Consider the following 24024-nt stretch of genomic DNA (forward strand, 5'->3'; position numbering starts at 1 on the left):
TCACTGAGCAGAACGTTAAGAGCTCCGCCGTCCAATCGGGTCCACACAACATCCAGAATCGAATATCAGCTCTGGGTCCGGTTATGACAGAACCATTTATAGTCGGGCCGGCCGAGGGATGCTATCATTTAAAAGGAATATGGAGGGGAATAATTTATGAAATCACACACACACACACACACCCACACGCTGAAACTCACACACACTGTCCCTCTGCAGTGCTGCTCTGTGAAGGGCAGACCTGAGATCAGCATTGTGTGTGTGTGGGTGTGTGTGTGTGTGTGTGTGTGTTTCTGTATCTACAGCTCCTCCTGGAATACCAACAAGCATGAGGTCGGCATCAGTGAACATGATCCGGCTCAGCAGGGACCAGAACCCAGAAACCCGATGGTTCAATCAAATCAATCAAACTTTATTAGTATAGCACATTTCAGCAGCAAGGCATTTCAAAGTGCTTTACATCAAATCAAACACAAAAACACAAGTCTGGGCGGAGTCTGGATGCTGCTGACCAATCAGAGCGCAGGATGAAAAGGTGACCTAAAAGAGGAAAGTTTGAAAAGAGGTAGAGACATCTGGTCCTGGCTGAGTGAGGATCTGATTGTTCTGATCCGTTTCATCAGGACATTCTCAGAATTTTATGGTTCTGCGTTTAACAAAAGCAACGAGCCAACCAACCCGTTCGCTAACAGGATGTCTGGAAAACCCGGCTTCCTGTTCCCACCGTCCAAACGGACCAGCAGGGCACCATGTTCTGGTTCACTCCAGGTAACATAGAAGAAGAGTCACATTAGCTGAGCGGGTTCACATCTTCATCACCACTAAAGTTCCTTATTATGATCAGAAACACCCAGAACCAGAACCACCAGACTTTCCAAATTCAGCCCTTCTGCCCTTTTTCCTAAAACTGACCCCTGACCCCAAAACAGCGTTTCCTCTTGTGGGGGTCCAGGCTTCGATCCCCACAAGGTATTATACACACACACACACACACACAGCTATAGATCAGGGGCCTCATGTATAAAACTCTGCACAGTTTTCACTTTAAAACTTGTCGTACAGCAGAGCTTCTCAGTTCCAGTCCTCCGGCCCCCCCGGCCCCCCCCGGGCCCCCCCCGGCCCCCTCCGGCCTGCATGCTTTAGATGTGTCCCTATTTCAGAACAGCTGATCCAAATGATTGCATTACCTGTTCTGCAGGCATCAAGTGCTGCAGGAGCCTGTTAATCAACCACAGATTCAATCCAGGTGTGTAGCAGCAGGGAAACACCTAAAACATGCTGGCAGGAGGACCTGAGGACCGGAGTCGAGAAGCACTGGCATACAGACAAAAAAAGTGCGGCGCACAAAAAAATCCGGATGTACAAAGCCGTGTGCACCTTTCTTTTATAAATCCTAATTTACGGGAAACAGACCAGCTACTGGTCCACCTGTCGCCTCTTTTACACTCTTTTCTTTGTACTTATGAAAATTAGTATAAATACCCACAAGGCTGCCAAGTAAAGCAGTAACCATGGCAACATCCTTGTTTGTGGCAGTATAAGTATTTATAATAATAATTATATATTTTATTTAAAAGGTGCTTTCTCACAAAATAAAAATAATGCATTTTAAAGGAACAAAATCCAAATCAAAAATAAAATGAAGATCTCCCAGTGCAGGTGGCTGTTGGAGCAGCAGAGCATTCAGTCAGGATTTAAAGACCCACAGAGTCTCCAAGTGGGAATGTGGACATTTATCATAAATACAGGAATCATGAGCAGAATCATTTCAAAGTTTGCACATATTTACTCAAACTTTGAAGCAAAGTTCATTTTTATACATGCAGATTTGTGCCTAAAATATGGCACCGCACAGTTGTTGTGCTACGCCGCGGTGGACGTGAGGCCCCTGGACGTCTGAGGAGGAGGAAGCGGCTCCACCAGAAGCAGCAGCTCTCTGCTCTGGTAGCAGGACGGGTTCTGCTGATCCGGTTCTGCTGAGAACTGTTTTAGAAAGGTTCCGATCTCTGCTGCAGCTGGAGGAAGAGGAAATGATGTCACAGCATCACTTCCGTTCTCATGGAAACAGATCAGAACCAGACCTGGGGTGAGATGGGGGTCAGCTGGGCTTGACCCGCTTCATTCCCCAGCAGAACCAGTCCGGTTCCATCCACTCAGCAGCTCATCGCTCCTTGTTCAGAAGCTGTCAGCTCCAGAACCGCTCCGCTGCTTCTGGCCCCCCAGGACTGGGTCGGAGTCAGACCGGCGCCGAGCCAACACCAGAACCCTGGAGGACAAATGTCAGAACATCCAGAACCGATAAAATCATCCACTGCCGACCCAGTTCACAGGACCAGACTCATCTGGACCTTCTGGCCTCTGACGGTTTCCAGTTTGTCCAACAAACAGTTTGGGTCTGCAGAACCAACAGAACCAACAGAACCAAATAGAAACTCCTCCTAATCAGCTCAGTGATCACAGTTGGGGGTCCAAACCGACCAGAACTGACACCAGGACAGAACAGAACCCAGTTCCTCCTCATGAAGCTGGTACCGGGCAGATTGGGCCAGAATGGACCTTACCAAGCTCCGCCCACAACTGGCCCACGTGACCGCAAGTCTCACAAGCAAAGCCTCGTAGCGCATTGTTTCTATGTAAACATGACTCCATTAGTGCATCATTTCTACCGGATTTTCACAATATATCAGCTACTACAATGGACAGAGGAAATAACAAGTTCATGTCATCATCTGGGAGGAGGTTACTGGTTTTTCAGTCACAAGCTGGTTGCAAACCTGAGGCCAGCAGGTGTCAGTCAGTTATGGGAGATCTGACCTTTGACCTCAATATGAGAAGCTACAGACTGATAAGAGGAACCAAAGAGCTCTGTTAAGGTAAAGAAGCCATTTGTTTGTTAAAATTTTATGAAATATATTTGTTCTTTTTGATGTTTGTTATGAATGACGTATAATCACAAACAAACAGGGTAATTGGTCCAACGTTTAGAAACTACAGCGGCTGTAATGAGCCACAGCAAATGTAAACAAAGGTAAAATAACCCGAACAGGTGATCAACTCAAAACCACTCCTACCTTTTTAGTCTGTCTCTCTTTGTAGTTTAAGCACACTTGTTACCGTATCAACCGCCAGCGCCCCGCAAGACGAGCAAAGATTACGTTAAAAACAAAACATCCAGTCCGTTACGATATCAAGTTTCCAGGCTTGATATTTATTTCTGGATTATTAATCGTTGCTTCCCTGAACACAGCGATGGTTGGTTGACCAGCTGTACTTTGTGCTAGAGTGGCTAACACGAGGAACAGTTTAGTCCAAAGCCTTTTCTGCTAAAATTAAATCTTTAGTGTGTGTCAGATACACGTTGCATATTGATCTGTTTAGCTAACGTAAGACTGTAGCAGACAGGCTGCAAGGTGTAGAAGTTGTATCAGTGCTGCTATTATGCTGTACTTAGCTAACAGGAAGCTGTTTGTGAGACGGCCAATCACGTGACCACGTAGAATGAGCATCAGCCAATGAAAAGCGGCCCCTCTGGTAAGGTCCATCAAACCCTCAACATGGTTTTGTGTTTGTGTCCACAGATGGTGAATCCCTCCTGGACCCAGCAGAACCGACACTCAGCTGTTCTGGACCGACCCGTTTTAAGATGATAACTAATAATAAAATAAATGTAAAACCCTGAAAAAGAGGAAGAGATAAAATAATGTAGTTCAGTTGTTTTAACTTCTTTAGTTGTGAATTTGTTTTTATTATTATCATTCGTTCATTCGTCTGGAAGAAACAAACAAACTCAAAGTTAAAAATATCAGTTCTTTAATTTATGAATGGAAAAATGGAATAAAGAACCAGAACCAAGACCAGAACCGGACCCGGTTTGTTACCGGCTCCTGCTCGCTGCCATGTGCAGCATCTCCATGGCAACATCTGGACGAGCAGCAGAGAAGTTCTGCTTTTAGGAGCGCAACCGCACTACATTACCCAACATGCACCACTATACAGCACCCCCTCCTGGTCCTGGGTCCATGGTGCTCAGCAGGAGGAGCCAAGGGAGAGAAATTGGACCAGACTGAGCTTCAGAACCAGGACCCAACCAGAATCTGACGGAAATAAAATGTGTTTGGAGGTCATAGGGTTGGGTCAGGGTGAAGGGGTTCCAGCCAAAACTTATTCCACACCACTAGTCCAACTAGCAGAAGTGGAAAAAGTGAGGAGCAGGAAAATGACCTCACTGTGTGGTAAATGTGGTGGAAATGTTCCTCTATGTGCAGCCCAGTTAAATACACAAGAGGATAAAAGAACCTGGTTCACACAGTTAGAACTGAATATTACAGCCACAGAAATGACCATTTTACTGAAAGAAAAAAAGATCAATATGAATGAAATTATATAATTAGACTTATTAAAAATTAAACTAAAAAAGAGATTTGAGTGTGTACTTTTTAATTTGATAGATTACAGAATAAATAAATGTTTTTGTTCATTTTTAAAAGGCAGTTTAAGAGGCAAAAAACTGCAAAATCTGAAATAGCTTCAGTTAAAAATTTCATCAAAATATAAAAAAGAAATGAAATAGAAAAAATAAGAAAACAATAATAATATTAGCAGAGTTGTTCATAAAGAAACAGTGGAACGAAAGTCTGTCCCCGAAATAAATCTGGTTCTCACAGGCTAGTCTGACCTGAAGGGAACATACTGGTACTTCTATGCAGCTGAGGACTTTGACTAGACTTCCATTTAGTCACTGTATTTATTGCTCACTCCAACCTTAACCAGAACCTGACACCCCCCCTCCCCACCCACCATCGTAAGAAAGAACAGCATCGGTCTTGATCCTTATAACCCCCCCACCCCCCCACACCCCCGCCCCCCCACCGGTACGCAGAAAAATTTACGAATGGTTGACCGGTCCACTGTACTAAAAAAGGTTGGGGACCACTGGTCTAGAGGCCCTTTATACAAGTACACACACACACACACACACACACACACACCCACACACACACACACACACACACACACACACACACACACACACACACACAGAGCAGTCCATGGAAATTAGTGTTTATTAGTGTTTACTTTAGTGTATACTAAAAAATGTATGTACTGGTAAGTAAATGATTAATTAAAATTAAACTAATGTAAAATGAAAACTGAGTAAAGTTAAAATATTTAGTTTTTAGTTAAATACTTTACAAAATAAATCAATCATATTTAAAACAGAGAAAAAATGAAAAATCTTAAATACTTTAAGAAATTCATACAAACATGAAGAAATTAAATAAAATCAAAATATTCCCGTTGACAAAGACCAACGAGGAACCAAAGTCATATTCTTTGCTTGTGTCCAAAATATCCTGATTCTGGTTCTGATGGACCAGTAGGACCCAAAGGCTCTGTTAGTGTATATGTATATGTGTGTATATGTGTGTGTGTGTGTGTGTGTGTGTGTGTGTGTGTGGGTGTGTATATGTGTGTGGTCAGCAGGTCAAGCAGAGTTCAGGTGTGTGTCTGCAGGTCAGTCAAGACTTCAGTAATAAGTCCAGAAACGAAGCTTCAAATCTGGTTAAGAGCTCAGAGCTCACACACACACATACACACACACACACACTCTAGCCCTATCCCTAACCTCTAACCCACTAACAGCATTTCCCCTCATGGAAACCAGGAAAATGTCCCCACAAGGAGCAGAGGACCCCACAGCCCCACATTGTGGACAGTCATAGGTCCCCAAAAGGACATAAAAACCAAGTTCTCACACAAACACACACACACATATGTTTGCGTGGCTATCTTTGTGACTTCCATTCATTTCTGCAGCCTAAACCTAAACCTTCTCCCAACCACAACTCAATTCACACTTTAATCCTATATCTGACCCCTGACCCAAAAACAGCATTTGGTCCCACAAAGAGCAATTGGTCCCCACAATGTAGTATGTGTCTGGAAAATGGTTCCCACAAGGTTTTAGAAACAAACACATACGAACGCATACACCTGCAGCAGGTATGCTGAGTCGTCAAAGATGAAAAGTCCAATCAGGAACTACTTTCAGCAGCGGATGAACACAGTGAGACAGATGGGTGAGGGAGGGTCAGGCCCCCTACATGCTGACCTCTGACCTCTCATTGTGTAATGCGGCTGCCAGGGTGAGAGGATGACCTTTGACCCCTAACCTTTTCTGCAAGAGAGTTTTAACATGAAAAGCTGCACCTCTCACTTCCTGTTTCTGCAGCAAACAAATGGTACAAAAGTCCAGAACCGGACCTCATCATCAGAACCAGGAACCTGCCCACCATCAGAACCTCCAGCAGTAGGGACCCACCTGAGTGCACGAAGTAGGCCAGGTAGAGGTCGAGCTCCTTGACGGAGACGCCGATGTGGTGCGGCTGGACGCAGAGGCCGGGGTTGGCGCACTGCGGCGCCTTGACGAGCCGCTCGCCGTCCGTGCTCTCCAGCGGGATTCCCTTGAACAGGATGACCATCACCAGGTCCAGGCGCCACACCTTGTCGGCCTGCCGCAGACAGTCGATGCGCCGCATCTTGCCCTTCTGGTCCGGGTTGGACAGCACGCAGCACGGCGCCTTCTTGCCCGTCACCGTCAGCACAAAGTCCTCCCGGAACTCGGGCCGGATGTCCTTGCGCAGTTTGGCCAGGAGGCGAGACGCCCACTTCTGCTTCACCTCGGGCTTCTCGCCCAGCAGCTCATCCTTCACTGCGCGCTCCTCCTCCTTTGACATGCGCTTCTCGTGCTTCTTGAAGTACTTCCTCTTGCGCGCCTGCAGGTTGAACCAGGTGTAGGCGAAGGCCCGGACGTGGGGGAGCAGCGCCTCGATGAACGGATGGAACTCATCCTGGGGACGGACAGAGACAGACAGAGACAGATTGAGAAACGGCCGGCTGCTGCCATTGGCTGCAGTAACGCTGACCTCTGATTGGCCGGGTGGAGAGAGCAGGAAGAGCAGCTTCCTGTTTCCGTCCAACCATTCATCCATCCAGTTGTGTCAAACAACAGAAGAGATTCTACGTCGCCTGAGTGCCGTATGGGCCCCCAGAATGCAATAGGTGGCATTCTGGGGGCCCATAGGGAGGCTACAGAATGCCGTATGGGCCCCAGTGTCTGGCTGCATCATGGACGTTTTTCCACCTGATTTCTGGAAATCTATTTCAGATGTTTGATAAATTCCGTCTCTCTGCAGAACCAGGAAGCCAAATGGTTTCCCTCAGAACCTGGAGTCTGTTTTGCAGGTTCTGCTCCAGGATCAGGTTAGATTTCCAGAAACAAAGGCCGGATATTGAGAGTGAGTGCTGCTGCTCTGCGTTGGAGCGCCAGCTGCAGAGCTGCACCCCCCCCACACCGCTCCGGGTCTGAATACGGTTCTTTGTTCCTTCTTGGATCCGCTCCAGGAGAACGGGTTTGTCTCCAAAAGAGCCTCCAGCAGCTCAGCGGCTTCTCTCTAAGCTCTGGGCGCCGGACGGCGCTCCTGCTCGGCGTTAGAGTCCAGGGGCGGCCGAGATGAGCTGGGCTCCGCCGCCGCATTCCCACATTCCTGACCTGCTCTGTTCACACTCCGTCTGTCTGCCGCAAACCAAATCCCACTTAACGAGTCTCTGTCCGGCCTCGGCAGCTGCTTTTCCTGCCAGCGGGGGAGATGATCCCAACATCCTCGGGAACATTTTCCCAAATGTTTCCAGGAAACTCTGGGGAGAAGTTGCCGTTTCTGGAAAATTGTTCATTTCCTCACCAACTCTTTTCCTTTCAGATAATTCAGTCGTTCTGCTCTGAGAAGGAAAATCCAATTACAGTTTCAGGAAACCAACTGAAGGAAAACAGGAAAATGATTTCCCAATTCAGGAATTTATTAAAATACTTCTAATTTAATTTTTTAACACTCACTTCTTCCGATCAAATATACAGAAGAAGAAAATATTTTTTAAAATTCCCCCAAAAATAGGGAAAAAATCCTTCAGAAAACTGGAATTTTTTTGTGTGAATTTTTAAGAAATTGTCCTAGATTCTGGTCCCGGCAGATCTTTCTTGTTATTCCAGGTCCTAAAATCCCATTCCGGATCCTCCGGCCCGGACGCTGGTTCTGGGAATAAAATGTGGGAATTCTGATCAAACAGCTGGAAAACAAAGGCAGTTCTTCCTTCATCTTCCAGGGCCGGTGGGCCCCGGGAGGCCACGGGGGCCCGGCAGTCCCTGTTGGCACCGTGGAAACAGGAACAACCGGCCCAGTTGGCAACTGGCATGTGGAGGAGCAGAAACACAAATCCACTCCCGGCACTGCGCTGCCTCTCACACCGAGGGGATCAGAGCAACCGGGGGGGCCAGCAGGGGGCCAGCAGGGGGGCACTGGGAGCACTGGGAGCACTGGGGGGGCAGAGGCCCGCTGGACCTCCAGTATATCCAGGATTGCACTCTTGCAGCTCCCGGCAGATCGCTGAGCATTCCGGGCCTCCAGAACAACGATCCAAAACTGAAATCCATTCAGGGATTAAAATCTGCAGGTTTAGATTTTATTCCAACTACAGAACCAGAACCAGCAGCAGAACCTCCTGGATTTAAACTCATCACTTTGCCTTTACTGCACAGTAAATTATTCTTGATTTTGTTTCTATTTTTAATCCTTTTCTTCTATGCTTGAATGTAAAGAAGAAAAATATTTTTATTTTATTCTATTCTGTTTTCTGTGGGAAATAAAATCACAGCCACAAAAATATAGAAATAAAACTACTGGTGTACAAAAACCTAAATATCAAATATTTAAAATGTTAAACAAAATTAAACCTGTTGAATTCAGTAATTCTATTTATATTTCTACTCTAGTTATTGCTTAATAATTTCCCCAAATAACAGAATGAAGTGAACAAATATTGTTCGGAAATTAATCGAATTGAACGGGACATATCTCAAAAGATGCCCCCTAGTGTCTGGGCAGAAACCGCTGACGTCATCTCAATAAATCGTAGAAAAAAGAAAGGCCCGATTATATACATTTGGAGAAAATCTTTTTTTTTTTCCTAAACATTGCAGCAGTTAAAATCAAAGAGTGAATCAAATGTTTGTGACGGCAGCTGAACGGGATTAGAACCAGCAGTCAGTCAGTCAGGCTGCTGATTATTGGTTTAACAGGCTGATAATCTGATTAGCGCTCCTGTTTGCTGCTGCAGCTTCAGAGCAACTTCAAACAGAGAAGCTCCAGATTTAGCAGCGTTCCTGCAGGAACATCCAGCGGATCAGAGCAACAAAAGGTTCTGCGGAGAAAACAGCAGATTTCATTCAAATGTTCCTGAATTATCAATAAATCTCATCCCTTCAGATTTAGCAGCACAGCCAGTAATTATTCAGCTCTGGGATTTAATCTAAATGTAATTTATTAAAGCCTTTGCTCAGATTAAAAAGGATTTCACAGAAACGGATCAATTTAAATATTTGTGTCTGATGCAGGAATAAAAATAAAATCAGCCCAATTTGTTCTGAGGATTTAATCCCGGCTGTCCCCGATTCCCTCAGAAACACGAAGGAAGACTCTAAATGCTGATTTTAACCTCTGACCCTGAATGCAACCCTGCAGGTTGCAACAGGACTTTAGGTGTTTATGAGGTTTAAATTTAGGAAGAATCCAGGAGTCATCCGGTTCGGTCCGCGGAGTCACCTCAGATCACCTCCGGTTCCTTTAGTTCTGCTGCAGGCCGCAGGTTCGGTTCCAGTCCGGTCCGAACAGCCGCAGGAACTCATGCTTCATGAGGAAAACTGAGCTTCTCGCTCAGACGCCCACAGGTGACCGAAACACGGCCGGAATCAGGACCGGAAAACCGGCCGCTTCTCCCGCTTCCTGCGCGGCACAGCTGCAAAGTTTAAGAGCAAAGAAAAGAGAAAAACCCGCCGGGTTCGGAGTCCAAATTCTGGTTCCTATCAGACCTGTCTCAGTCCAATTACAGCCGTGAGCCTGGGAGAGCTTCCCGAGTAACGGCGTCGGACGCCACCGGGCCGAACCGAACCGGAACACGTCGCTGCCAGACCTGGTAAATGTGGACCGGGCTGTGGAGGAAGTTTGGCGCTCCAGCGGCAGCGCGCAGCCGCGCCGCTGGCAGAAAGCCGGAGGTAGAGGGACTCACCTGGGTCAGACATAGCGGAGAATACATATCTGTCCGCTGGGCTCCGAGCTCCGGAAGGTGTGTGCGACCGCGCGCGTGCGCGCACGAATGTGTGTGTGGGTGTTACTGTAACTCCAGTGTGTGTGTTGGTCTGTGTGTGTGAAGAGCGAAAAACAAAGTGTGTGTGTGAGAGTGAGTGAGGGGGAAACGGAGCCCTCCTTCTGCCCGCTTCGCTTCACATTTCCGGGCAGAGCTGAACTTCGGACCCGCCCCGGGTCACGGGCCGGACCTGTGGAGGCCCTCCGCCGGGGAGCGCACAACTTTCCGCCCCCAATCCAACCGCATCTCCAGCGACACCACACAAGTCCAGTCAGAGCAGCAGCGAGGACCTCAGGAGGTTCGACGGACAGAACAAAGATCCAAACGGCTCCCCAACTGCATTTCACAGAACCCAAGAACCGCGTCCAGAAGCGCCCCCCGCCGGCATCCCTGACCGCTCTGCGGTGCGCCCCGCGGCCGGCGTGCTGCTCCCCTGCGCTCCGGAGAAAGAGAGCGGTGCAGCAACGGAGTCTTTCCCGGGACAAGCGCTGCCGGGAGCGGGGAGAGGCGGCGGGACGACCTGGGAGCCGAGAGACTGTCCCGAACTCCTCCAGCTCCGAACATCGGCTCCTCCGCTGCTCCTCCGCCGGACTGCGTCGCTCCGTGTGCGGCCACAGACTGATCACACGCGCCGCTGATCGATCACAAATAACAGCATCGATCCTCCGCGTGCACTTTCACAAGTATACTGCTGCTGGGTGCGCGCGCGCGCTTGCACGAGAGCGCCACTACTGCCCTCCCCCCTCCTTTAGGAGCAGAGAGGAACAGAAGGTGGAATACCGGAGGAGAACCGGGTCAGAACCGCAGAAGAAGTTACTGAAGTCACCAAACTTCTTTTTCATCATGATGATGATGATGATGATGATGATGATGATGGTGGTGGTGGGCTCAGCACCATCAGGTGTTTAGGGGGCGGAGCTTGTTCCTCGACTGTCCAGGTGAGAAGTTGAACGACCCGACCCACATTTTTATCAGAACCCATCTGGACAGAACCATGTGGGCCAACCGAACCGGAACCTTCACTTGTCTGGAACCATAACCAGGCCGTGCTGTGGATCAAGAACGCCTCCACTGGTTCTGATCCAAAGCAGCCTGCGGGTTCTGAGGAACCAGCACCAGAACACACTCTGTGCTCTGATTGGTCCAAACGAATACACCTCAGCAGCTCAGCTTTGCTCTGATTGGACTGGTGATCAGAATCAATCAGAACTCAGTGAGCTGAAGGCCCAGTGAATCCTCAGAACTTGACCTGATTTCTAACCAGAACCTGAACCATCAGAATCAAAAACAGCAGATCCCGTCTTGGTTCAGGTCCATAGTGCTGAGTAGAACCCGTTCCTGCTGCAGGTTCCTCTGGGTTCAGCCTGAGCCCCCTGGTGGAGGATGGAGGTATTACCAATCGATCCCAGAGCAGGCTATGTCAGGTAGTTATCGATATTTCCTTGAATACAACCGGAAATAAACCTGGAACCGTGTTACCGTTTACTGGTGGGTAAACAGTAACTCTACTTGAAAAATAATAACTTTTCTTACTGTATTTACGTTTTTAGGCTTATGTTAAGTAATATCAAACAATATTTATTGTAAACTTTTTACTGTCAGCTCGTCGTTGTAAATAAAATATGTTTAGAGTCTTGTACTTCAGCAGCGGGCATAACTATAATAATGATAATCATAACCATAATGATGATAATAGTCTTCCATCTTTCGAACTGTTGCTGGCTTCAATGCTACTTCAATATGTGAGGATCAGCTGGAGTTGGAAACATTTCTTATATTTTAGCTTTTCATGAACTGTTCTTGAGTTTATTCTTAGAAAATCTAACTAGCGAAATATGCTAATGGATACCAAACCAAACGTGAGACTCTCAGTTGGGAATCAGAGGTATCAAACTGCAACGGTCCATCAACTTCAGCAGGCGCTTCTGTTGAAAGGCCAGGTCAGGTGTCAAAGGTCATCACTGAAACTAGACAGATTTGCATATTTTTAAGGACATAAAACATGATTTGGGTAAACTGAGCTCTCCTGCAAGGGGGCAGAGAGGGCAATTCGCCCCACCAGTTGCCCCCTGTAGATCCGGCCCTGGAACAACCAGCAGGAAAACCTGAGCTGGAGGCAGCAGCCGAGATGAACGGCAGCCTGGGGCGCCAGCTGCAGGCGCAGGGGAGGAACTGCAGCCTGAGAACACAACCAGAACCAGAACCATTCCAGATCCAGAACCCTCATCAGGACTTAACGAGGGTCCAGACTGGTTCTGTCAACAGAACCGAGCCCACGTGACTCCCAACAAAACCACCTGGAGGAAGAGGAGCTGAAACACAAAACATCAACGTGGTCGTTGCCATAGAGACGGTGAAGGTTGGGAAGGCGGTGGGGGGGATGCTATAGGCTGGCACGGGGCCTGGACCAGAACTGAAACATCTCCTGACTCTGATCTGGCAACAGAAGATCCGTCTCCAGGTTTCATCCGTTTGTCTGTCATGCAGAGGAGGAAGAGGAGGAGGAAGAGGAGGACAGTCGGTGTTTGATTCCCAGCCGTTTCACCATCTGTCTCCAGAAAGCCGGCAAGATGCCAAAACCCTGAGAGCCAGAAGGAGCCGGGAGGAAAGCAGCTTCCTGAATTATTGATCCGATCTCAGGAAAACAACAGAACCCGATCAGAACCAGAAACAGAACCTGATCAGATCCACAAAAACATCAGAACTTCATCAGAACCATGACAGTACATCTGCAGCAAATCCAATACATTTCTCCTAATGGCGGGATTTTAAAACGTTCATTCGATAATTAATTTCAGATTTAAAACATTAAATATTTTAACACAATTCATTGTTTTTTTTGTGTAAAGCATTCTGGCAGGAACCTTTGTATTTCTGTTTCTGGTAGGTCGGTAAATTTGACGCACAGCTACATCCGCTAACAGCAGCAATGAAGCTGTTTCTCTTGGATAATTTCTGCTTCTAAACGATTTGATGCTGGAAAAGACTATTGTGTTCAAGTTATGCTAAAAATCTTAGCCTATCAGAAGCTAAGCTAGCCTAAAATAGCATTTGAATGCTAAACATGTAGCAGCTAATGCTACTGTTAGCTGCTAAGGAACCTCAATGATTGATCAGAAAAACTCTGAAAAGATTAACTTTGCTCCAGATTAAGTTTGCTGTTGATGAGAAGGTTGATTAACTCCTCATATCAGGACTGAACCAGACACTTAAACTAACCCAGCCAGAACCAGAACTTGATTCACACCTGACCCCTGACCTCTGACACTTAACAAGGGCACCACTGTACCAGAACCGGGCTTTGGGCCCCATAAGGCCAGTGGCTTTCTGAAGGTGAGTAAATGTCACCAAGATGGCCCTGAATAGCAAGTATACCCACACCCACACACACACACACACGCAAGATTACTGAGCATAGCAACATAAGAACCAGAACCGTCTCACTAAAGTCCAGAACCTGTCCAGAATCGGTCCAGTTTACGACAGACCTCTGGTGCTAGAACTGTCCTCCCGACCTGGAAAGGGTTCTGACGGCTCCTGATCCAGGTCAGCAGGTTCTGATGGTTGGTGGTTCTGCGGTCCCAGCAGAACCACCACAGAGACCTGTTCATGGATCCATCCAAGGAAAAAAACTCAGATTCTTCCACAGAACCAAAATATCTGCTGAGCGCTGAAGGGAAGGCAGCCAGGGGTCAAAGGTCAGCCTCCTTACATTCATCTATTCTGCTTTCTGGCTCTTACACACACCCTGCTGCCCACGCACACCCCGGCTCCTCCAGAACCGGCCCAGCTCTGCAGCTCAGAGAAGGAGCCTGCAGGCGAGAAGCAGGGCAGCAACCCCCCCGCTTTGACAGAAAACCAGTTAAACCAGTCAGGGATCCACACTGCGCTGTTCTGCGGTTCTGATCCGCTCATCCTTCCTGTTCGGTGATCCAATTGGTTCTGGTTCAGCTTCTCACCCTGACCCAACCAGGCGACCCATAAGGTTTCTGTCAGGAAGTTGAAGAGAGAAAAAAAGTTTATGTTGGAGCAGAAGGAGCTTAACACACACATACACACACACGTACACACACACAGGCAGTCGTGTTTTTGTGTCTTGTGGGATCTTCTCATTGACATTCATTCATGTTCTACAGCCTGACCTCTGACCCAAAAACAGCATTTCCCTCATGGGGAGCAAATGTCCCCCAAAGAGGAGAGGTCCCCACAACCCCACATTGTCGACAGAAATAAGTCCCCACAGGGATACAAAAACCTGGTTCACGTACACAGAAACACACACACACCCAGATGCTCAGTCTGCCTCCAAACACAGAGCAAAACAACAGGAGAGCAGCCAGATGTTCGCAGACAAACAGATCTGCACACACAGCTGGAGACACACACACACACACACACACACACCTGCAGATGGAGACAGGTGGGTCAGGACAACAGCCAGTCAGACTGCTGCTCTGATTAGTCATGTGACCGATCAGAAGCTCTTTGGACGCCTCGTAAGTTGTCACAGAGCTGCTTCCTGATTGGACACTGATCAGCCAATCAGATGAAACGTGTTTGATACTTTCAGATGAAACCTGATTAACCAGAAATCGCAGGAGCCAAGAAGAAGAAATAATATATACAAATAGAAATAATAAAAATAAAACAAAAACTAAAGTATGACAATGAAAATATAATAAAATATTAAAATATAAATGGTAAAGGAGAATAAAAATAAAATAGAAATCCTAAATACAATTAAAATGAAAAAAGTAATAAAAATATTAGAATTGATAAAAACACAAATACAAAATCATAAATACAATAAAGATATTTTTATCATTTGCTGTTGCATCAACCTTCAGCCCTCTCAAGTTCTGGTTCTGCTCTGCATTCAGAACCAAAACCAATCATGGAGAATCAGCATTCAGCTTCTATACGCCATTGATCTGGAACAAACTTCCAGAAAACTGCAAAACAGCCGAAACACAGAGTTCCTTTAAGGCTAAACCAGCTGGTCGGAGCTGCCTTAGAAATATAATCAATGAAACATTAATCAATGCTACACTGGTCAATAATCTGATGTGTCATCGGCAGAACGTGACACTTCAGTTGTTTCTGTGTTTTTAGGATGAAAAGTTCTGTTGCTGAAATCTGCTGACCAGATAAAGTTTGATTGATTGAGCATGAAAAAATCTGAATCTGTTTAAACTGGAATATTGGACTTTTCTGCGGACTACCCGTCCAGAATCAGAACCTGAATAGGACCAGCACAGAGGAGGAAGCATGGAGGAATGCCTCCCTCTGCTGGCCGCCACTGGGAACTGCAGGAAGGACTTTCATCATAATCAACCGATTACGATGAAGGACTTTTGGTCAGCAGAACCAGAACTCCTGGTATCAGAGCACAGATGCTTTTATTTTGAATGTTCAACCATCCGGTCCGCCTACACTCCAGAACCTCAGAACCGGACTTCTGGAATGTCTGCGGATTCGGTTGCTGCTGGCAGACTGGCACCGTTCTGGTCGGTTTCATCCCCACTAATCAGAAACACGTCTGTTTGTCCTTCAAGGGACTGGTACCGGCCCGTCACTAACCAACCCGGAACCAGGAAAACATGACAAACAATATAGTTGCCGTCAGCAGAGACCCGGTTCTGCTGAGATTCTGCTGAAGTCGATCCGGTTGTTTGCAGCTTATATGGAGCTTATATATTCCTCCATCCAGAATGGACGAACAGGATCAGAACCGTGTCAGTGACCCGGTCCAGCCAGGGTTGCCGCCTTTCAGAAATCAAACTAAGGGACGCCCACCACGGCGTGTCGCTCACGGGTCGCTGCAGGGACAGACGGTACTGCATGGCGGGGTTCTGATCCATAGAGCAGTCGTTAATAGAGGAGGCTTAGAAAACCCTAAAACTGAACTCCAATCAGAGTCGCATGTTTCTACATGTTTCTACTGAAGTAGATTTACTTAAGCTTTAATTAAGCAGGTGCAAAAAGAATTTGGTAAAAATCTACTCAAGGACTGAGAAACTGATCATAACACCTGATTTAATATTCAAAATGTGCTCTGACGGCCAAACCTCTGGCCACACTCTGTCGTAACTCTTTTTATGCAGTTTCTTTTCCCATACAAACACAACAGCACTTTAGTTTCAATAAAAACATTTATTAGTTGATTTGGATACATTTGTTCTATTTGTTAGCGCGCACATTTAGTTAGCAAGTTGTATTTATATCAACTTAAAGTTAATTTTGTTTGCTTAAGATTAATTCTGTTTGTTTTTCTACTGGTACTTACCTGCCTTGGAGTTGCCAGACAAAGGATGGGGCCCAGGGCTCAGCAGGCTGAAATGCTGATTTTATAATTTAAGAGAATAAGTGAGTCAAAGAGCCACTTGTGTCTCCAGAGATCCAGGTTGCAGATCCCTGACAGATGGAAAGTGTGATCCTGTCTATATACAGCAGCTAAAAGTGCAGCACTATGATTTTTAATTCCTTGTTAATGTAAACTTGTGAAAGTTAAATAAATGTTAACAAAAGTCATTTATTTAGGATAATTTCCTCAGGTCCCCTGTGGCCCCCTGCAACTCTGGGGTTTATTTGCTTAACATGTTTTTTTCTTCATGGATCGGAAGTCAGGTAAACCACATTGATAAAATAATAGTGAAATGATACATTAAACACTGAATTAATCAAATTAATTTCTAAACAAAATACACAGAAAGCCCCAACAAACTTTTAAATTTACAAAATATTGATGTATTTATTAACTGTTAATTTCTTAGTATGATTTGTTCTTTAAATGGCCATTTATATTAATTTGTCTCCTGAATTATATTTCAAAGACCGGAGAGTTTTAGTGCTGTCAATCACTATCTCATGGTGCTGCTCATCCCTATGCTGCAGTTAGCGCAGCCTGTAGTTAACGCTCAGACTAGTTACCATAGCTACCAATGACAGCAGATAAACATTTTTCCTGTAATGATAAATTGTTTCTCCACTATTAGCACATTTAGCAGCGAGTGAATAAGGATGATTGACAGCACTAAGCCCCGCCTCCAGATTCCCGGCCCGGGGTCTTTCTGCATGGAGTTTGCATGTTCTCCCTGTGCATGGTGGGTTCTCTCCGGGTTCTCCAGCTTCCTCCCACAGTCCAAAAACATGACTGTCAGGTTAACTGGTCTCTCTAAATTCTCCCTAGGTGTGAGTGGTTGTGTGTCCTGTGTGTCTCTGTGTTGCGACAGACTGGCGACCTGTCCAGGGTGACCCCGTGACCCCGCCTCTCGCCCAGAACGTAGCTGGAGAGGAACCAGCAACCCTCCTGACCCCATTAGGGACGAAGGATGAAAAGAAAATGGATGATGGATGGATGATGGATGGATGGATGGATGGATGGATGATGGATGGATGATGGATGGATGATGGATGGATGGATGGATGATGGATGATGGATGGATGGATGGATGGATGATGGATGGATGGATGGATGGATGGATGGATGGATGGATGATGGATGGATGGATGGATGGATGGATGGATGATGGATGGATGGATGGATGGATGGATGGATGGATGATGGATGGATGATGGATGGATGATGGATGGATGATGGATGGATGGATGATGGATGGATGATGGATGGATGGATGGATGGATGATGGATGATGGATGGATGGATGATGGATGATGGATGGATGGATGATGGATGATGGATGGATGGATGATGGATGGATGATGGATGATGGATGGATGATGGATGGATGGATGGATGATGGATGGATGGATGATGGATGATGGATGGATGGATGATGGATGATGGATGGATGGATGATGGATGGATGGATGGATGATGGATGGATGGATGATGGATGGATGGATGATGGATGGATGGATGGATGGATGGATGGATGATGGATGGATGATGGATGGATGGATGATGGATGGATGGATGGATGGATGATGGATGGATGATGGATGGATGATGGATGGATGGATGATGGATGGATGATGGATGGATGGATGGATGGATGGATGATGGATGGATGGATGATGGATGATGGATGATGGATGATGGATGATGGATGGATGATGGATGGATGATGGATGGATGATGGATGGATGGATGGATGGATGATGGATGGATGGATGGATGATGGATGGATGATGGATGGATGGATGAATGATGGATGGATGGATGGATGGATGGATGGATGGATGATGGATGGATGGATGATGGATGATGGATGATGGATGGATGATGGATGGATGGATGGATGATGGATGATGGATGGATGGATGGATGGATGGATGGATGGATGGATGGATGGATGGATGGATGATGGATGGATGATGGATGGATGGATGATGGATGATGGATGGATGATGGATGGATGGATGGATGGATGGATGATGGATGGATGGATGATGGATGGATGATGGATGGATGGATGAATGATGGATGGATGGATGGATGGATGGATGGATGATGGATGATGGATGGATGGATGATGGATGATGGATGATGGATGATGGATGGATGGATGGATGATGGATGATGGATGGATGGATGATGGATGGATGATGCATGGATGATGGATGATGGATGGATGGATGATGGATGGATGGATGGATGATGGATGATGGATGGATGGATGATGGATGGATGATGGATGGATGATGGATGGATGATGGATGGATGGATGGATGGATGGATGGATGATGGATGATGGATGGATGGATGATGGATGGATGGATGATGGATGGATGATGGATGGATGGATGATGATGGATGGATGGATGGATGGATGGATGGATGATGGATGATGGATGGATGGATGATGGATGATGGATGATGGATGGATGATGGATGGATGGATGGATGATGGATGATGGATGGATGGATGATGGATGGATGGATGATGGATGATGGATGGATGGATGATGGATGATGGATGGATGATGGATGATGGATGGATGATGGATGGATGGATGGATGATGGATGATGGATGGATGGATGATGGATGATGGATGATGGATGGATGATGGATGGATGGATGGATGATGGATGGATGGATGGATGGATGATGGATGATGGATGGATGGATGGATGTAGGGATGATGGATGGATGGATGGATGGATGATGGATGATGGATGGATGATGGATGGATGGATGGATGGATGATGGATGGATGGATGGATGGATGGATGATGGATGATGGATGGATGGATGGATGGATGATGGATGATGGATGGATGGATGGATGGATGATGGATGGATGGATGGATGGATGATGGATGATGGATGGATGATGGATGGATGGATGGATGATGGATGATGGATGGATGGATGATGGATGGATGGATGGATGGATGGATGGATGGATGATGGATGATGGATGGATGATGGATGGATGGATGATGGATGGATGATGGATGATGGATGGATGGATGGATGGATGATGGATGGATGGATGATGGATGATGGATGGATGATGGATGATGGATGGATGGATGATGGATGATGGATGGATGGATGGATGATGGATGGATGGATGATGGATGATGGATGGATGATGGATGATGGATGGATGGATGATGGATGATGGATGGATGATGGATGGATGGATGATGGATGGATGATGGATGGATGGATGATGGATGGATGATGGATGGATGGATGGATGGATGATGGATGATGGATGGATGATGGATGGATGGATGATGGATGGATGGATGGATGATGGATGGATGATGGATGGATGATGGATGGATGGATGGATGTGGATGATGGATGGATGATGGATGGATGGATGATGGATGATGGTGGTGTCCGTCTCTAGGTAACCATGACAACAGCCTCGGTTCGCAGCGTCTGCGGTCCTTTAGCTCCCGCCCAAGAATTCAGCAGAATAATATTTCCTGTGTGTGATTTGATTCATTTTGTTGCAGTTGCTGTTGATGGGCGTCTATCAGACATTTAGAGAAATACGGAACAAATCACGGGACGATACCGACCCTAAGGTCCAGCAGAACTGCCTCAAACGGAACCACCCTGAACCAGAACTTTGGCCCAATATTTGGTTCCTGGTCAATAGAACAATAAGGGTTCTAGAAGGTTCTCTGCAGACAGAACCTTCAAACTGAATTGCTGGTTCTGGTGGAAAACATCAGAAGGTTCTGAGATTCTGAACAGGTTCTGATCCGGTTCTCACCCAGTTCTGACCAGCAGTTCTGTGGGTCTACAGCCGAACTTCAGGCTCAGGGCTCTCAGTGTGTGTCAGTGTGTGTATGTTTGTCGGTGTGTGTGTTGGTGTGTCAGTGTGTGTGTGTGTGTGTCAGTGTGTGTGTGTGTGTGTCAGTGTGTGTGTGTTTGTCGGTGTGTGTGTGTGTGTGTCAGTGTGTGTATGTTTGTCGGTGTGTGTGTTGGTGTGTGTGCGTGTGTCAGTGTGTGTGTGTGTGTCAGTGTGTGTGTGTGTGTCAGTGTGTGTGTGTGTGTCGGTGTGTGTGTGTGTGTGTGTGTCAGTGTGTGTATGTTTGTCGGTGTGTGTGTTGGTGTGTGTGTGTGTGTCAGTGTGTGTGTGTGTGTCTGGGTGTGTCAGTGTGTCTGGGTGTGTGTGTGTCTGTGTGTGTCAGTGTGTCAGTGTGTGTCGGTGTGTGTTGGTGTGTGTCGGTGTGTGTTGGTGTGTGTTGGTGTGTGTGTGTCCAGCTGCTCCTCGTTATCCAGGATGTTTCACCAGGAAGGAATTTATTTTATTTTATTTTATTTTATTTTATTTTATTTTATTTTATTTTATTTGTTGAAGACGATCTGCTGATCGGGGAACTTCCTGCTCTGCGGTTCTGCAGGACCTGCAACGTTTTGACGAGCCGCAGCGATCCGGTTACAGCGCCGGCCGGGCCGGTTCCGGAACCCAAATAAACCGAGGAGGAGGAGGAGGAGGAGGAAGGCTCTCTGTTTACATCTGAGATAAATCAAAGCAGGAAGTTCAGCCCCAGGCCCGGCCCGCTTTATTAGAACCAGAACTGCATACACGCTTCCTGCTGGGCCAGGGGGCTAAGGCTGAAGGTTCTGGTTCCGACCCAGTTGGGCCCGGCGCCTGGATGGCGCCCCCTCCAGTCCAGAAACAGCCAGCTGCAGGTCGGGTTCTGGTCCAGAACTTTTAAATATCAGACAGAACCAGAAGCAGAGAGCTGGACGGACCAGAACCGTCTGAGTATGGCAGCATCATGCTGTGGGCCAGTACCGCTCCAGCTTTCCTTCCAGGTCGCCGGTTCGATTCCCACTCTGCTTTCCCTCTGAGCAGCTCCAGCCCAGCAGGGGGTCAACCTGGACCCGGCCTGGTCCGGTTCTCTCCAGGACCATCCTCAGAAACCCAATCTGCTTCAATTCCAGGTCCACTAGCAGCCGGGTCCGGTTTCAGTCTGCAACTGGACCTGGCGGGTCGCTGACCTGCAGCACTCGCACTGGAAACACTTCACAGAGCCAGAACCATCAGAACCAGAACCACCGGAACCATCGGAAGTCTGATGATTCTGGTTCCGGTGGTTTTGGTTCTGGTTCTGGTTCTGGAGGAGAGGATTGGGTTCTGTGCCACCTCCTGCAGTCGGAGGAGATCAAGATCCTGAAACGTCTTCATTGTTGACCTTTGACCTGAAGGTGGGTCACAGAAAATGGCCCGGTTCTGTAAATGGGTCGGGTCCAGATCATGTGACCCAGAGAACCAGCAGGTCCTCCAACATCTGGCAGCGCCGCTAATCGGATCGGGCCAGCTGCTGTGCTGAGGTTCTGATCCATTTACTGATTGGTTAATCACTCAGAGCTGCAAAGAAGATCACACTGAGCGCGCTCAGAACCGCTCAGAACCGGGCCGACAGGAAGAGACCATTTCCATGGGAACAGAGAGAAACCATCATCAGGGAGCAGTGGCAGCGCCAGAGGGACACTAGGGGGCGCCAAAACTCCCTGGGCAATATTAGATTTGGGTTTTTTCCATCTGATTTAATATTATTTATATGTAGCTGTTGCGGCATTTTTATCAAAAGACACAAAATAGAAACAAATTATTAAATACTGAGTTTAAAAAAAAATCAGGCAAGAGGATTTGAACTTTGTCTATATGGTATTGATGCTGGCTCCGCCCCCATGCAGACATGAGCAATGGACCTTACAAGCTCCGCCCACAACCGACCCACGTGACCGCAAGTCACAATCAAAACCTCTTGTTTCTATGGAAACATGACTCCATTATTGCTTCATTTCTACCAGATTTTCACAATATATCACCTGCTGCAATGGACAGAGGAACTAACAAGTTCATGTCATCAACTGGGAGGAGGTTACTGGTTTCTCAGTCACAAGCTGGTTGCAAACCTGAGGCCAGCAGTTGTGGTAGATCTGACCTTTGACCTCAATATGAGAAGCTACAGACTGATAGGAGGAACCAAAGAGCTCTGTTAAGGTAAAGAAGCCATTTGTTTGTTAAAATTTAATGAAATCTATTTGTTCTATGTGATGTTTGTTGTGAATGATGTAAACTCACAAAGGAACAAGGTAATTAGTCCAACGTTTAGAAACTAGAGCGGCTGTAATGAACCACAGCAAAGGTAAACAAAGGTAAAATAACCCGAACAGGTGATCAACTCAAAACCACTCCTACCTTTTTATTCTCTCTCTCTTTGTAGTTTAAACACACCTGTTACCATGGCAACCGCCTGTGCCCCGCAAGACGAGCAAAGATTACGTTAAAAACAAAACATTCAGTCCGTTACCATATCAAGTTTATTTCTGGATTATTAATCGTTGGTTCCCTGAACACAGCGATGGTTGATTGACCAGCTGTACTTGGTGCTAGAGAGGCTAACAGGAGGAACAGTTTAGTCCAAAACCTTTTCTGCTAAAATAAAATCTTCAGTGTGAGTCAGATACACGTTGCATATTGATCTGTTTAGCTAACATAAGACTGTAGCAGACAGGCTACAAGGTGTATCAGTGCTGCTATTATGCTGTACTTAGCTAACAGGAAGCTGTTTGTGAGACGGCCAATCACGTGACCACGTAGAACGGGCATCAGCCAATGAAAAGCGGCCCTGTGGTTAGGTCCATTGTCATCCAATCATTCCAGGGTATTTATCAGCAACTGACCAATCGGCGGTCAGAAAGTGTAGATAAACGGTCAGTGTTTATCATAGTAAACTACTAAATGTTAGTCAGTAGGAAGGTAACCGGTAGTAAACATAACATGTTTTTATCATAATATTAATACTCTTAGTTAAGACACAAATCTATATGTGACATCTGGTGGAGACAGTGACCTGACATCACTACCTGTGCCGTCCTCTAAAGCCTGTGAAATATGTACATGTAGTGTCCTAATGTGGCTTTTATTTAGTAAAATGGTCACAATGTCGGCTGCATAGACAGACAGACAGACAGACAGACCAGGGTCAAAACCAAGCTTGTCTTTTTATTTTAACGAGGAAAGATGGCCGACAGTCATAACGACTGGCTGCTGTTGGTGTAACCGAGGATTTAACTTCATACAAGCTAAGAAGAGAAACGTTCATGTACTTTATAAGTAAATATGATTAGAAAGATACCAAATATAGCATTATGGAGAAGATAGCGTCTAACCATCAGTAACCATGGAAACAATGCCACACCGTCATGTAGCCTAGCATGTATGGGAAAAACCTATGAGGGTCTTCTGTAGGTTTTTAAAGCTGCTGCAGTTTAAAGGGAAACGCCGTTTATGACACAGTGACATAAATCCTGTGGTGAATTCAGGAGAAGTCGGTAATTTGATCAAGTCGTCAGCAGGGAGGAGGTTCTGGTCGGTTC

The 24024-nt window shown here is 46.5% G+C and overlaps 1 protein-coding gene across 4 annotated transcripts in view; it reads right to left on the reverse strand.

The window, feature by feature from the left end:
* nfia (nuclear factor I/A) overlaps positions 1–24024 on the reverse strand; it is a 73109-nt gene that overhangs the window by 42447 nt on the left and 6638 nt on the right. For 3 of the 4 annotated variants that reach the window (XM_044128527.1, XM_044128530.1, XM_044128529.1), the window contains exons 1-2: positions 10120–13230; positions 6323–6851 (exon numbers count right to left, since the gene is read on the reverse strand). In XM_044128527.1, coding sequence (XP_043984462.1) covers positions 6323–6851; positions 10120–10146 — 556 coding nt within the window. In that variant the 5' untranslated portion in view covers positions 10147–13230. Of the gene's footprint in view, positions 1–6322; positions 6852–10119; positions 13231–24024 lie in introns of those variants that run through there. The other variant, XM_044128526.1, reaches the window with a different exon arrangement.

This window comes from Gambusia affinis, linkage group LG10, assembly GCF_019740435.1.
Source record: "Gambusia affinis linkage group LG10, SWU_Gaff_1.0, whole genome shotgun sequence".
NCBI lineage: Eukaryota > Metazoa > Chordata > Actinopteri > Cyprinodontiformes > Poeciliidae > Gambusia > Gambusia affinis.